At 35.2% G+C, this 16,358-nt stretch overlaps 1 protein-coding gene across 1 annotated transcript in view; it reads left to right on the top strand.

Annotated features, from left to right (window-relative positions):
* Window positions 1–16,358, top strand: part of LOC138698548 (serine proteinase stubble-like) — a 197,137-nt gene that overhangs the window by 166,501 nt on the left and 14,278 nt on the right. Inside the window, exons 2-4 of the mRNA XM_069824554.1 lie at window positions 7,829–8,115; window positions 12,736–13,422; window positions 15,261–15,349. Coding sequence (XP_069680655.1) covers window positions 7,829–8,115; window positions 12,736–13,422; window positions 15,261–15,349 — 1,063 coding nt within the window. The remainder of the gene's footprint in view (window positions 1–7,828; window positions 8,116–12,735; window positions 13,423–15,260; window positions 15,350–16,358) is intronic.

The raw sequence follows: 16,358 nt of genomic DNA, 5'->3' as shown, positions 1-16,358 counted from the left end.
TTTATTTTCATTCCTCACATTTAAATTTAACAAGACGAAGCCTCCCGTTAACTACAGTACTTCAAAATCGCTTCCTCATTCCACGAGGCCTAGTCTCCAGACAACAATGCAATTGATGGTCGAAACAATTCATACATCAATATGACGCCAATGAGTTGTTTGTCTTATTACATACTACAGGAAATTTTATTAATTTCCACAGTTAAGTACTTTAAAATTAAACTATATTAAATGAAGTATTTCCGTTTTTTATACATCCCACATTCAAAAATCACCCATATTTGTGTAAAGTGTTGCCAATTTAGGGACTTTGTAGCTAAATCTAGAGATTTTTAACTTTTTGAACTGGAGATGATGATGATGATGATGATGATGATGATGATGATGATGATGATGATGAGAAAATAGAATTTGATGATGAAGATGGTGAAGGTGAGATGCAGATGAAAATAAAGATGATGATGTTGGCAGTAGTAGTGAGAAAGTAGAATTTAAAGTTAAAGATAAAGATGAAGATGAAGATGAAAGTGAAGATGAAGATGGAGATGGAGATGGAGATGGAGATGGAGGAGGAGATGAAGATGATGTTGGCGATAGTTGTGAGGAAGTAGAATTTGATGATGAAGATGAAGGTGAAGCTGAAGTGAAGATAAAGATGATGATAATGAAGATGGTGATGCAGATGAAGATAAGGATGATGGATGATGTTGGCAATGGTGATGAGGAGGTAGAATTTGATGAAGATAAAGGTGAAGCTGAAGTGAAGATAAAGATGAAGATGATAATGAAGATGGTGATGCAGATGAAGATAAGAATGATGGATGATGTTGGCAATGGTGATGAGGAGGTAGAATTTGATGAAGATAAAGGTGAAGCTGAAGTGAAGATAAAGATGAAGATGATAATGAAGATGGAGATGTAGATGAAGATAAGGATGATGGATGATGTTGGCAATGGTGATGAGGAGGTAGAATTTGATGAAGATAAAGGTGAAGATGAAGTCAAGATAAAGATGAAGATGGTGATGCAGATGAAGATAAGGATGGTAGATGATGTTGGCAACGGTGATGAGGAGGTAGAATTTGATGAAGATAAAGGTGAAGATGAAGTCAAGATAAAGATGAAGATGATAATGAAGATGGAGATGTAGATGAAGATGAGGATGATGTTGGCAATGGTGATGAGGAGGTAGAATTTGATGAAGATAAAGGTGAAGATGAAGTGAAGATAAAGGTGAAGATGATGATAAAGATGATAATGAAGATTAAGATTAAGATAGAGATGGAAAAGGAGATGAAGATGATGATGTTGTGGTGAGGAAATAGAATTTGATGATAAAGATGAAGATGAAGGTGAAGATGAAGTCAAGATAAAGATGAAGATGATAATGAAGATGGAGATATAGATGAAGATGAGGATGATGTTGGCAATGGTGATGAGGAGGTAGAATTTGATGAAGATAAAGGTGAAGATGAAGTGAAGATAAAGGTGAAGATGATGATATTGTGGTGAGGAAGTAGAATTTGATGATAAAGATGAAGATGAAGGTGAAGGTGAAGATGAAGTCAAGATAAAGATGAAGATGATAATGAAGATGGAGATGTAGATGAAGATGAGGATGATGATGTTGGCAATGGTGATGAGGAGGTAGAATTTGATGAAGATGAAGGTGAAGATGAAGTGAAGATAAAGGTGAAGATGATGATAAAGATGATAATGAAGATGAAGATTAAGATAGAGATGGAAAAGGAGATGAAGATGATGATGTTGTGGTGAGGAAGTAGAATTTGATGATAAAGATGAAGATGAAGGTGAAGATGAAGTCAAGATAAAGATGAAGATGATAATGAAGATGGAGATGCAGATGAAGATAAGGATGATGATGTTGGCAATGGTGATGAGGAGGTAGAATTTGATGAAAATAAAGGTGAAGATGATAATAAAGATGATAATGAAGATGAAGATTAAGATGGGGACGGAGGAGGAGATGAAGATGTCGGCAGTGGTGGTGAGGAAGTAGAATTTGATGATGAAGATGAAGATGAAGTCAAGATAAAGATGATGATGATGATGATGGCAGTGGTGATGAGGTAGAATTTGATGATGAAGATGATGATGGTGAAAGTGAATATAAAGATGAAGATGAAGATGAAGATTAAGATTAAGATTAAGATTAAGATGGAGATGGAGGTCGAGTTGAAGATTATGTTGGCAGTGATGATGGTAAGTAGAATGATAATGATAATGATTGCGATGAGGATAGAGATAATGAACAAAGTGATGATTATGATAAAGATGAATATTATGAAGATGAAAAAGGTGGTGAAGGTGATGAATATTTATAATGACGGAGATAGTGATGAAAATGAAGATGGTGATTAATATGAAAAAGATCATGAAGATGATCATGATTATGAAGATGATTAAGAAGATCAAGATAATGGTGATGAAGATGGTGGAGATCATGTTGAAGATTGTGATGATCGCGAAGAAGATGGCTGATTATGGCTACGATGATGATGATGATGATGATGATGATGATGATGATGATGATGATGGTGACGATGACAGTGCCCATGATGACATTCCGAATCAATTGTATGTTTTCACAAAATACAGTACTTGTTCCTAGGCGTAAAAAATGGTCTCAAAGTAGAAGTCGAAACTCTCAAATTACGTTCCTCGCCAAGTTATTCGTATTATGTCGAGAACACCTTCCACGATAATAAAATAAGAACCTGTTTCGACAAGCAAAACAGCTTCTTCAGCAAGAATGTGTGCTGGTGCAGCCCAGACAGTACTCCCATGTGTTGGTACATAAACTACATTCCAGCAATTAAGTGAGCTCTGAACGAAACGAATTTACTGCAGAAAGTCGTACTTACAGCAGTCGAATAATGGGTCTGCAACATTCTGGATCGAACACGTACATACAGGTCCATAAACTTCACTTAAAGTATAACTATTAACTTCACTGCACAAGCGTAACTTCCAACTTCGCTTTAAAAGCGAATTCACATGCCGTTCAATATTTTAACACAGCAAATATCACAGACGTAAACAATCCTGCAACTTATTGGCGTCCATGTTGCGGTTTGTATAGATAACTATTTTCAATGAAGTTTTTCTGCCAACATGATAAATTAAAATATAGTTTAGAACGTAATTCAACTGTCGAGACGAAACCATCGCTTACCGTTTGAGGTAAATTATTATTGTTGTTATTGTTGTTATTGTTATTATTATTATTATTATTATTATTATTATTATTATTAGTATACTGTATATTAATTGTTTGTACTTGCAGATAATTTAATAAATTTAATTACAAAAGCTATCCTAATAAACCAGTTGACTCGTTTTATATTTATATTTATATATAATATCCCGAATTGTTGAATATTATAAAGGAAAATTTTAATTATTTTCTGTGAGAATTTTAAGCATTAATTATAAAAGTTCATAAGCTCAAAAGGTGAAGTACATTGTTTGAAGAAGATATTTTTTTAGGAAGACATTATGGGAATATTGCATTGCGTACTTCCTCCCTATTTCTTTCGAAATCAACTATTTTCCATGCCGTAAATTGGGGTAAACTTGACCGCAGAACAAAAAGAAAAAATCAAACCACATCAAATGCACTGAACATATTTAATAATATATTTATTGCAGCCAAATGGCCATTTAGTTCATAAGAACAAGGATTTACAACTTGTGTTTTGCATACTCGCTTATTGATTTATTGATTTTGTGTTTTTAGTACATAGTTCGATATGGTAGCGTTCACATTTTTGTAGCACGGTTTACACTCATACGCTTCATTAGGTTCGTGATATGCCATGAACATATTTGAAAACTCATTATTTTATCCTCTATTTCTTAAGTATTTCTTAACATATTGTCACAAATAGGACTGATTTCATGCTTTAACTCTCTTGTTTTATGGCCAAGTTTACCCCACGTTACAGTAAATTTTCAGTTTCCAAATGTAAGCCTATATAGTTTTAACTTCTTATCCTACTTACACGATACGTAATTTACTTACATTTGCTGTTAATATGATGTAGGTTCGCATCTATGCGAATAACATGAACACAATTGTATTGATAAAAAATTCAATTTCAATTGACAAAAAAAAAATATACAATGGGTAACAATATATATCTTATTATAAGCAGGCGCTCGCCTGTCGGTCTGTAGTTGCGCTCGGGCGCGGGTTCGATCCCCGCTTGGGCTGATTACCTGGTTGTGTTTTTTCCGAGGTTTTCCCCAACCTTAAGGTGAATGTGCCAGGTAATCACCTCGCCAAATACCATCTCGCTATCACCAAATTCATCGACGCTAAATAACCTAGTAGTTGATACAGCGTCGTTAAATAACCAAATAAAAATATATATTATAAGCGTTTATAAAATTGCGATTATATTATTTCATTATTAAAAGTACAACTATACTTCTCACGATTTTAGTAGTACTACTCAATTATTAATTTTTTTTATCAAACTCAGGGCAATTGAAGAATGTGGTCTCAAAACTCACTCAGTCCATTTGGCCATTTTTATTATTTATACATATATATGAGTATGTTTGAGACCTCTATCATTCATTATATTTTAAACTTCTTTTCTTCCAAAACAACGCCAATCCTTCTCTAAAAGTTTGTGTTATTGTGCACGTCACTTGAAAACTCGCTTACTCCCTAGACCAGTGGATAAAAAAACTAGCACAGTCCTTTCATAAAAATGGACTTAACCCGTTTTGGGATCACAATCTTCAATTGGCTCTCTGTCCCCTAAATGACGCCTTGATTTGAAACATTTATCAGCTGTAAATAACAATATAAATATATTTTACAGTATGAAGTGCTGAACCACAATTTTTTGGTGATATAATATACCGGTAAATAGCGGTAAGATCCTCAGCATGCCTGCGCTGGAAAGGAAAGTCGTCAAGAAGTTGTCCATGATAGATCCATATAAAACTGATCGGTCATTTCACGTTCATCTTGAATTTTTACATTGAGTATCTTCTGCAGTTCAAAATATCGTCAAATAAAATACTATACTTGCTTTTTTGAAAGATGGGACATGACAGTTAAGCGATCGAGCTTGGAACTACAGTGCTATGTTGCCAATATGGACTACCATGCTGCCAGCTGATAAAAGCTAGCAATTGAGGTTAAGATGGCTGACGTTAAAACATTCATTGACAATTGACGCGAAGGTAAGAAAACAATACAAAAATCGACAGAGAATCAAAGACGAAACGTGCCAATGCTAACATTGTGTGCACAATAAATGTCGCCAAGAGAGCTATTTAAGCACTCGCTACGTGGGAACGGTAAGTTTGGCAACTCAACCGTTGTTACCATAGCAACAGGCTTACCACGTTAAGTGACATTCAGCTGTTTTTCCGATCGCAACGCTCCTGTCATGTCCCATCTTTCAAAAAAACAAGTATAGGTACTATTCGTTCTTATGAATTGCCGGGAAGTTTTTGTATCCATGTATGTTTTTCACAAATAGGCCTAGTAAAACAGCGCACTTTCAGGTTTTATAGTCAAACATATTATTATTCTCTCTTGTCGTATTTAAGAGTAAATGACTTAGGGGTCAGCATACTGGTCTCTTACGCAGAGGGGCCGGGTTTGATTCCTAGTCGGGTTGAATTTCCTGATTGATGTTTTCAGGTTTTCCCTCAAATGCCAGGAAATTCGGACCACAACATCCCTGAATATCACAGGCGTCATTCATCACCAAAATCATATTCATAACAAATCAGTAATACATCTACTAATGCCATCTAGTTCACAACAATAGAACCAGTCTCAACAATAGCACACAAGCCTTCGGATTTCACCCAGAAGATTAACTCGCGATATGACCAAAGATGTTAAAGCGATTATAAACAACAGCGAAAAAGGATACATTTAAGCAGTCATAAAAACCTATAACTTCATTACTAAAATAATGTAGTAAAAATTACCTTTCTGCACAATCATGCTCTTTTTGCATACTTACCATCATTGTTGCATGCCATGTAACTTGAAGATACAACACGTTCAATAGTTGCTACGTAAACGCTGGAAATAATAGTGCAGTAAGTAAATTACAACACAAATTCTCTATAAATTTGGCATGCAGTCACTTGTAAATTAAAAAAGAAGAAGAACTCTGACAGAACAAGCTGTAACTTTATTCATGAGCATTAAAACTGAACGTGAAGCTTGAACAATTATTTTTGTAAACGATGGTTGTGATTGGTTACAACAGGCGAAGACAAGACTTCCATCACAGTAAGGAACAGCGTATAGGTAAATAAATATGGACAATTCGCGTCGGTACCTTTGATGTAGCCGGACTGATTTCAATGACCTTCAAGCCAGCTAGAGCGTGAGATTCTGCTTTCTCCCTAGAGTTGGCGCTGACATCACACCAGCTAGCAGTTGACACAGCGGAAATATAACACATAATTAATACCTCTAGGTATATTATATACTCAAATAAAATAAATTGGATCCATAAAATAATAAATCCGTCATGAACTGTAATGTCTAGACTCTAGAGTTCCTTTATAATGAGAGTTGAGAAGTTGACCCCAACAACAATTAAAATATGACGTAATAATTTGATAGCACTGAAAATTGAAAAACAAAACTCTTATGAGAAGTAAAACCATATACCTATATTATATTATATACTAATATTAAACGAATTCGACACTTAATTTTATAATGTATTATATTATTTTACAATATAATTTATGCTCGACCATGCCGAAATGTAGTAATTATACACCTGGTAGCAGACCTTTAATGCATGTCATTAAAGTACACCTACTCATTAAAGGTCAGGTCTTTCAGCCAATGACGACTCAGGTTACAACTGTTCAGCCAATGACAGGTCAGCTTTCTACCGTTATAAAACCGCAAGTATCGATTATTCTCGGATATGCAATCGAAAGAGAATTAGCGAAAAGTCACGGAGGCTGGAAATCCAATACTGTCGCAGAAGGTTATGTTCTGTTACTATAATAATTAGCGTTAATTGTAAATAATATTCAAATAAATTCAATTTGTCATCTCGTTTTTCAATGTCTAATTTAATTTCAGTGTTATCTCTGTAGGTTCTTATGGCCTAGCAAGGTCAATGTGCACATCTGTTCCTCGGAAAAAAATCAATACTTTCGCGTCTGCGCACATCTCACAACATACGGGACATTGCTCAAAAATTAATAATATCAAGTTAGAAATATGGTCGAGCATAAAAAGTCGTATGAAACTCGCCTATAATGGTAATTAAGAAGCTCGTATGAAAATTATGAAACTCGCTTGCGCTCGTTTCATAAATATCCACATCCATAAGGAAATGCTGTTAACTTGAATTTATTTGAAGCAAAGCGTTACTGGATTATGCAATAAGGTAGGCGATGTTTGGATCCTGTGTCTCAACTCTTACATTCAATTATTATCTTAGCGTATGCTCGATTACACTAACCTCTAGAGCTTGAAAGTGGAACTAAACGCCGGCGCACAGAGAAACAAAACACAGGAAAATTCGCTCAGTGTCCATTCTTTATAATCCCTATTCGCTGGTAAGGAATACATTTATTTATGACAACCAATTAGTAGGGAGCAATAGGTCTGTCGGCGAAGTCCTTTCTGTGAAAGTACACTCCATGATATAAAATTTACTATACTCAGGTATTTGACGTCATTAATTTCCCTCTGTTGAACATAACTTAATGCAAATGCCTTTTAAAGGAAAATTAGCTGAACGCTTTGATCTGTATTAGCGACATTGACACTGGAATTTTCTTTACGTTGCAGCCGCGGCGGAACCTTACGCGAGAGACAGCCGGTCCCTTCTGGAAGGAGAGGACGCCGAGCTGCTGGAGCCCCCCGGAGATGACGAACCGCGCGACAAGCGGCAGTTCGTGGGGTGGCCCGGCGTGCTGCCGGTGGGGCCCTGCTTCACCAGCAAGGGCGTGCTGGGGCGCTGCACCAGCTTCAGGCAGTGCTACCCCTACTTCAAGCTGCCCGAGCTGAGCAACTGGGAGACCTGGATCCTCGGCATGTACGACACCTGCAGCTACTTCACCAGCTCGGGTCGCCAGGTACGAACTTCGCCGTGGTTGAAAACACTCGGTTTTGGCCACTTTTGTAGTACTAATGTGCGAAGGAAATTCTTCATATAGTGAGGATCACGTAAGTTCAGTTCCCAAACAGCAAATATTTCCGCCTTGTCAGTGTTGCCAACTGTTACCAGATATCACCACATGTAGTAAAATCACGATCCTATGTACTGAATGACTTCTTTACTCACCGTACTTTACCTTAATGTTGGAAGGTTATTCTAAATAGTTTCAATAATAATGAGAAATGTATTGCTATGTTCTATTCTTTTATTCCTTTACATTATTATTAGTATTAGCATTAATAGGTTACTAGACGTAAATATACAACAAAGTATAGTATATAATATTCAAGAATCAAATCTGTTCCAAGACCAATTAAATTATTGTCACTTCACTTCAAAGATTCCAGCGTACATATACTGTACTTCCTAAAGGTAGATAAATTAATAACCAATTGACTTTTGGTTGGAATTCGAATGAACTTCTGATTATCTTTTGAAATTAGTAAGGAAATGGATAATACAACTATGCTAAAACTGAAATAATAATAAATCAACTTACAAAAATAATTTTGGTCCTTAAAAGCCATAAGTAATTTCACTTCTAGATACCTTTTTAAAGATTTCATTTGTTTGTAAATTGCTTAATAATGCTACACTTACACTTATTATTTCTGCAACTCCACGTCTGTCATTGAAAAAATGTATGATACATAACTGTGAAGTCTCTTTTTGGCTCTTGTGTCCTAAATTTAAATAAGAAAAAACAAATGATTCAAGAAATGTGAGCTGGTGAAAATTAAATACTCAATTAATAAAATAATTACTACCAAAAGAATATTTTATTAATTCTATATAAAAGATGGATTACACAGAACAGATGGCCAGAAATCATAGATTTATACACAACATACAGCATGAAACGATCATCAAAAAATGCTTTTTGTACACAATAACATCTTTCAAACGAAGTGAAATAGCCAATAAGTTCAATAAATATTATGCTAATAAGTAATAACTATAATTAATAATTATCTACAAGCTGTAAAAGGGAATAAAATAGTATATTGTTGAAATTAGGGGGTTATGGTTTATTACGTGTATTTATAATTTTAATTACTTTTTCTACATTTAATTATATTTTAATTTCTATTAGATTAGTTGCCAAACTTTCAGAACGGCCCCAAGATTCACTCAGCCTTCTATAAAATTGAGTACCGGGTCTTTTCCGGGGGTAAGTTGGCAAAAGAAAATTCAACCTTCAAACTAGAAAATCACCATAATCCACTAGCATTTGTAGTAATGGGGGAAAAATGGTTAGGTTTCACCCTTAGGGTATCAAGTTACCTGGTCTTCCCTATATCTTTCTTTACTTTAATTAGTTTTATTCACTACCGTAAACTGGGGCTCCTTTGACATGGTTTTAAAAATTCATTAAATACAGCTTTTGTAACTTACGTGATATAATGCAGAATGTTTAAAGAATACTTACTTACTGGCTTTTAAGGAACCCGGAGGTTCATTGCCGCTCTCACACAAGCCCGCCATTGGTCCCTATCCTGAGCAAGATTAATCCATTCTCTATCATCATATCCCACCTCCCTCAAATCCATTTTAATATTATCTTCCCATCCACGTCTCGGCCTCCCTAAAGGTCTTTTTCCCTCTGGCCTCCCAACTAACACTCCATATGCATTTCTGGATTCGCCCATACGTGCTATATGCCCTGCCCATCTCAAACGTCTGGATTTAATGTTCCTAATTATGTCAGGTGAAGAATACAATGCGTGCAGTTCCGTGTTGTGTAACTTTCTCCATTCTCCTGTAACTTCATCCCTCTTAGCCCCAGATATTTTCCTAAGAACCTTATTCTCAAACACCCTTAACCTATGTTCCTCTCTCAAAGTGAGAGTCCAAGTTTCACAACCATAAAGAACAACCGGTAATATAACTGGTTTATAAATTCTAACTTTCAGATTTTTCGACAGCAGACTAGATGATAAAAGCTTCTCAACGGAATAATAACAGGCATTTCCCATATTTATTCTGTGTTTAATTTCCTCCCGAGTATCATTTATATTTCTTACTGTTGCTCCCAGATATTTGAACTTCTCCACCTTTTCGAAAGATAAATTTCCAATTTTTATATTTCCATTTCGTACAATATTCTCGTCACGAGACATAATCATATACTTTGTCTTTTCGGGATTTACTTCCAAACCTATGTCTTTACTTGCTTCCAGTAAAATTTCCGTGTTTTCCCTAATCGTTTGTGGATTTTCTCCTAACATATTCACGTCATCCGCATAGACAAGCAGCTGATGTAACCCGTTCAATTCCAAACCCTGCCTGTTATCCTGGACTTTCCTAATGGCATACTCTAGAGCAACGTTAAAAAGTAAAGGTGATAGTGCATCTCCTTGCTTTAGCCCGCAGTGAATTGGAAACGCATCTGACAGAAACTGACCTACACGAACTCTGCTGTATGTTTCACTGAGAATACGCTGAAGAAATATGTTGTCAACTCTGCTGAAAAAGAATTCAATTTTTCGTTTCTAACATTAAAAATTTTCACAATTTATCATGCAGGTAGATCCTTCAGCTGTTTCGGACGACATTTAATTAAAAGACTGCACATTCTGATTGGAAGTACGCCTACTTTTCAAAAAATGTTATTAATGTAACTTAATGTTCACAATACTGAAAGAAAGTATCAGAAAATTTGTAACAAGTAACAATTAAAACTGAGGCGCTCAAATGGCCCAATCCACAAAATTGTATTTCCACTTTACCGCGTGAAATACGATAAACAAACGAAACTTGTGCTGAAATCTCGTGAAAAAACGGGGAATGATGATTAGGCCGATTTACACTTTGAAGAGAACAAAGCAATAAACTCAATATGTAAATTTTGTGATCTGGTCCATTTGTATGCAGAGCGCCTCAATTAGTAAACGCATTTCTACATGTTGTTGTACATAATATTAATTTTGTTGCGGAACGTAAATGATACACGAAATATTTACCAACACCTTCATATTTTTCACGAAATATTAACCCAAACCTTCATATGTTCACGAAATATTAAACTAAACCTTATAGTTTTAAGAAATATTAACCAAAACCTTCAAATTTTCACTAAATATTCACCCAAACCTTCCAATTTTCACGAAATATTAACCAAAACCTTCAAATTTTCACGAAATATTAACCAAAACCTTCAAATTTTCACGAAATATTAACCAAAAGCTTCAAATTTTGAAGAAATATTAATCCAAAACTTCATATTTCCACAAAATATTAACCCAAACCTTCAAATTTTCACGAAATATTAATCCAAAACTTCATATTTCCACGAAATATTAACCCAAACCTTCAAATTTTCACGAAATATTAACCCAAACCTTCAAATTTTCACGAAATATTAATCCAAAACTTCATATTTCCACGAAATATTAACCGAAACCTTCAAATTTTCACGAAATATTAACCAAAACCTTAAAATTTTCACGATATATTAATCCAAAACTTCATATTTCCACGAAATATTAACCCAAATCTTCAAATTGTCACGGAATATTAATCCAAAACTTCATATTTCCACGAAATATTAACCGAAACCTTCAAATTTTCACGAAATATTAACCCAAACCTTCAAATTTTCACGAACTATTAACCCAAACCTTCAAATTTTCACGATACATTAATCCAAAACTTCATATTTCCACGAAATACTAACCCAAACCTTCAAATTTTCACGAAATATTAACCAAAACCTTCACATTTTCACGAAATATTAATCCAAAACTTCATATTTCCACGAAATATTAACAGAAACTTTCAAATTTTCACGAAATATTAACCCAAACCTTCAAATGTTCACGAACTATTAACCCAAACCTTCAAATTTTCACGAAATATTAATCCAAAACTTCATATTTCCACGAAATATTAACCCAAACCTTCAAATTTTCACGAAATATTAACCAAAACCTTCAAATTTTCACGAAATATTAATCCAAAACTTCATATTTCCACGAAATATTAACCTAAACTTTCAAATCCTTACGAAATATTAACGCAAACCATGAACACAAACCTTCAAATTTTCATGAATTATTAACCCAAATTTTCATATTTTCACGAAATTTTTAAAGCACACGTTCATATTTTCACGAAATATTGACAGAAATCATGATAGAATATGACCAAAATAGAAGTAAAACGCCACAAAATAACATTCCTAGTAACGGATCATAAAAACACATTTCTGAGGGTTGCGGAACACATTTAAAACCCAATTTGACAAATAATATATGTATTATTATTATTATTATTATTATTATTATTATTATTTAGATAAAACGTACAGAAACATATATGAATATTAAGGCATTTTTGTGAATAAAATCATTATCGTAACAAGTATTTCAATAGCCATTCATTTTTACAAGTCTGAAATTAATAACAACTTTTTTTTTTCCTTTTTTCGCAAAACTTGTGTAAATGGACCTGATTGGTTACTGATCTTCTGGCTTCAGAACTGTCAGCCAGCAGTTCTACTACAGAATGGCAATCAGTGGACCTTTTTGTGTTGCAGATGTTCGGCGTGTGCTGCACCAACCCCGGCACGGTGCGCCCCACGCAGCCCCCACGACCCACCCAGCCGCCGAGCACGGAGAGTCCCGAGGGGCCGGCCCCCGGGGGCGTCCCGAGCCCCAACCCCATCCCCCCCAACTGGCCGCCGCCCGTGCCCACCCACCCGCCAGACCACACGATCCCGCCGCTGCCTACTCACCCGCCGTCCCCGGGGTGGCCCGGCCTGCCCCCCAGCACGGAGGCCCCCACAACCACCACCACGACCACCACAGAAGCCCCCAAGCCTCAGCCACCAGTAGCGCCCCCGGCACCCTGGCCCCCACAGCCTTGGCCCCCTATACCCACGCAGCCCACCCCCAAGCCACCCCCGGTGAGGCCCCCCCAGCCGTGGCCACCCACCCACCCGCCCATCCCCACGCATCCCCCTGCCGTGTTCCCCCCCACACATCCGCCAGCCCCCACGCATCCGCCAGTGCCCACACACCCGCCAGTTCAGCCGCCTACGCACCCGCCGACGGCAGCCCCACCGGCGCCGGCGCCCGTCCCCACGACGGAGGCCAGCCCTGTCGCCATCTCGGACGCGTCGTGCGGCGTCAAGAACGGCCCCAGCCTGTACAACCAGGAGTCGCACGACTCGGAGCGCATCGTGGGCGGACACGACACCCAGCCCAACGAGTGGCCCTGGATCGTGAGTAGAGCAGCCATTGTGATGCCCTTCTGCACCGAACATAATCATTAAGCCTAAACTAATGCAAGCTCATATGATAGCCTATGATATGATACATGATATGATATGATATATGGTATGATATGATATATGATATGATATGATATGATATGATATGATATGATATATGATATGATATGATATATTATATGATATGATATGATATGATATGATATGATATGATATGATATGATATGATATGATATGATATGATATATAATATGATATGATATGATATGATATATGATACGATATATGGTATGATATGATATGATATGATATGATATGATATGATATGATATGATATGATATGATATGATATATGGTATGATATGATATATGATATGATATATGATATATGTTATGATATGATATATGGTATGATATGATATGATATGATATGATATGACATGATATGATATGATATGATATGATGTGATATGATATATGATATGATACATGATATATGATATATGATATGATATATGATATGATATGATGTAAGATACGATATATGATATGATATATATATATATGATATGATATATATGATAAGATATGATATATGATATGATATGATATGATATGATATATATGATACGATATATGATATGTTATGATAAGATAAGATATGATATAAAATTTATTCACACTCCTTGATGAATCCTAATCAATATGGCTTTACTCCACAAAAAGGAACAGTAGATGCTGCTATGGATGTTAAAAAGTTTATTTTACAAAGTATAAGAGAAAAGAACTGTGTAACTATGGTTAGTCTAGATGTAAGAGGTGCATTTGAAGCAGCCTGGTGGCCAAGTATTCTAAAAAATCTGAAAGAACTGAAATGTCCTAAAAATATATATAAGCTGACACAAAGTTATTTCAGTGACAGATATGCCACATTGCAGACAAATACTCATAAAGTTGTAAAGCAAGTAAACAAGGGGTGCCCACAGGGATCTTGCTGTGGGCCAGGTTTTTGGAACATTATGTACAATTCCTTGTTTAATATAAATTTATCAAAACACTCCCACATCGACGCATTTGCAGATGATCTTGTAGTCTTGACTAAAGGAGCTACACGCATAGAATCTGAAAATTATGCTAATTCAGATATTTACAAAATTCAAAATTGGGCTTATTAAAACAAAGTTGAATTCAACGATAGCAAGTCGAAAGTCTTAGTAATATCAAAAAAGAGGAAAGATCACGCTTGTGTCTTGTGATTTAGATATATTTTAGTCTTCTCAGCAGTGGTAAGTTTCCAATTTATAATTATTACTATATTGAACGTCTCTAAAAATAATATGTTAAAAGCCTAAAGCAGTAAAATCAATATGTCACTTAAGCGGTAAGAAGAGGGAAATTGTTATGTGTGTTAGGTTGGGAATACTGAATGTGGAATTTTACACTTTCCACGGATTGCTTTTGTGCGGAAACGAAGCAAATACGCACGATCTCGCACAAACTACCGTCTATTAGTAAAGTCCTTAAGCCTATTTTTAATGGTAAAGCCTTTAGTAAGTCTGCAGGTAAAGCATTCCAGTCCCTTATTATTATTATTATTATTATTATTATTATTATTATTATTATTATTATTATTATTATTACAACAACAACTACTACTATTACTACTACACCGCACAATGTATCGATGGTGTCGACGGTAAAGAATTTTACTCGACTAGTAACAAAAAACTGCCATCTTATTAAGCCACTTAACTAGAGCAAAAATAACAAAAGACTGTCTGTGTACTTGAAATCAGTTTTGTACATGTTCCCTGTGTCGCTGTTCACAGGCTGCTCTGTTTAACGGTGGACGGCAGTTCTGTGGCGGCTCGCTGATCGACAACATACACATCCTGACTGCAGCCCACTGCGTAGCGCAGTAAGTAGAGCACAGCGAGAGAAAGAGTGGCTGCATGAATAAGCGAGTGCTAATAAGTTAATTAATCAATCAATAACTAAATTAAGTAATACATGAATAGATAACATAATTGAACGAAGTAATGAATGAACGAAATAATTAATTAAAGAAGTACTGAATGAATGAATGAATGAATGAATGAATGAATGAATGAATGGATGAATGAATGAATGAATGAATTGGATTAAGTAATGAATAAATAATTGAATGTATTAATTAATAATTGAATGGAGTAATGAATGAACGAAATAATTAATTAAAGAAGTACTGAATGAATGAATGAATGAATGAATGAATGAATGAATGGATGAATGGATGGATGAATGAATGGATGAATGAATGAATGAATTGGATTAAGTAATGAATAAATAATTGAATGTATTAATTAATAATTGAATGGAGTAATGAATGAACGAAATAATTAATTAAAGAAGTACTGAATGAATGAATGAATGGATGGATGGATGGATGGACGGATGGATGAATGGATGAATGAATGAATGGATGGATGAATGAATGAATTGGATTAAGTAATGAATAAATAATTGAATGTATTAATTAATAATTGAATGGAGTAATGAATGAACGAAATAATTAATTAAAGAAGTACTGAATGAATGAATGAATGAATGAATGAATGAATGAATGAATGAATGAATGGATGGATGGATGAATGAATGAATGGATGAATGAATGAATTGGATTAAGTAATGAATAAATAATTGAATGTATTAATTAATAATTGAATGGAGTAATGAATGAACGAAATAATTAATTAAAGAAGTACTGAATGAATGAATGAATGAATGAATGAATGAATGAATGAATGGATGGCTGGATGGATGGATGAATGAATGAATGAATGAATGGATTGATGAATGAATGAATTGGATTAAGTAATGAATAAATAATTGAATGTATTAATTAATAATTGAATGGAGTAATGAATGAACGAAATAATTAATTAAAG

Source organism: Periplaneta americana, chromosome 4 (assembly GCF_040183065.1).
Source record: "Periplaneta americana isolate PAMFEO1 chromosome 4, P.americana_PAMFEO1_priV1, whole genome shotgun sequence".
NCBI classification, from domain to species: Eukaryota; Metazoa; Arthropoda; class Insecta; order Blattodea; family Blattidae; genus Periplaneta; species Periplaneta americana.
Note: the sequence above shows the minus strand (reverse complement) of the source record. Positions and strands in the feature narration are given on the sequence as shown.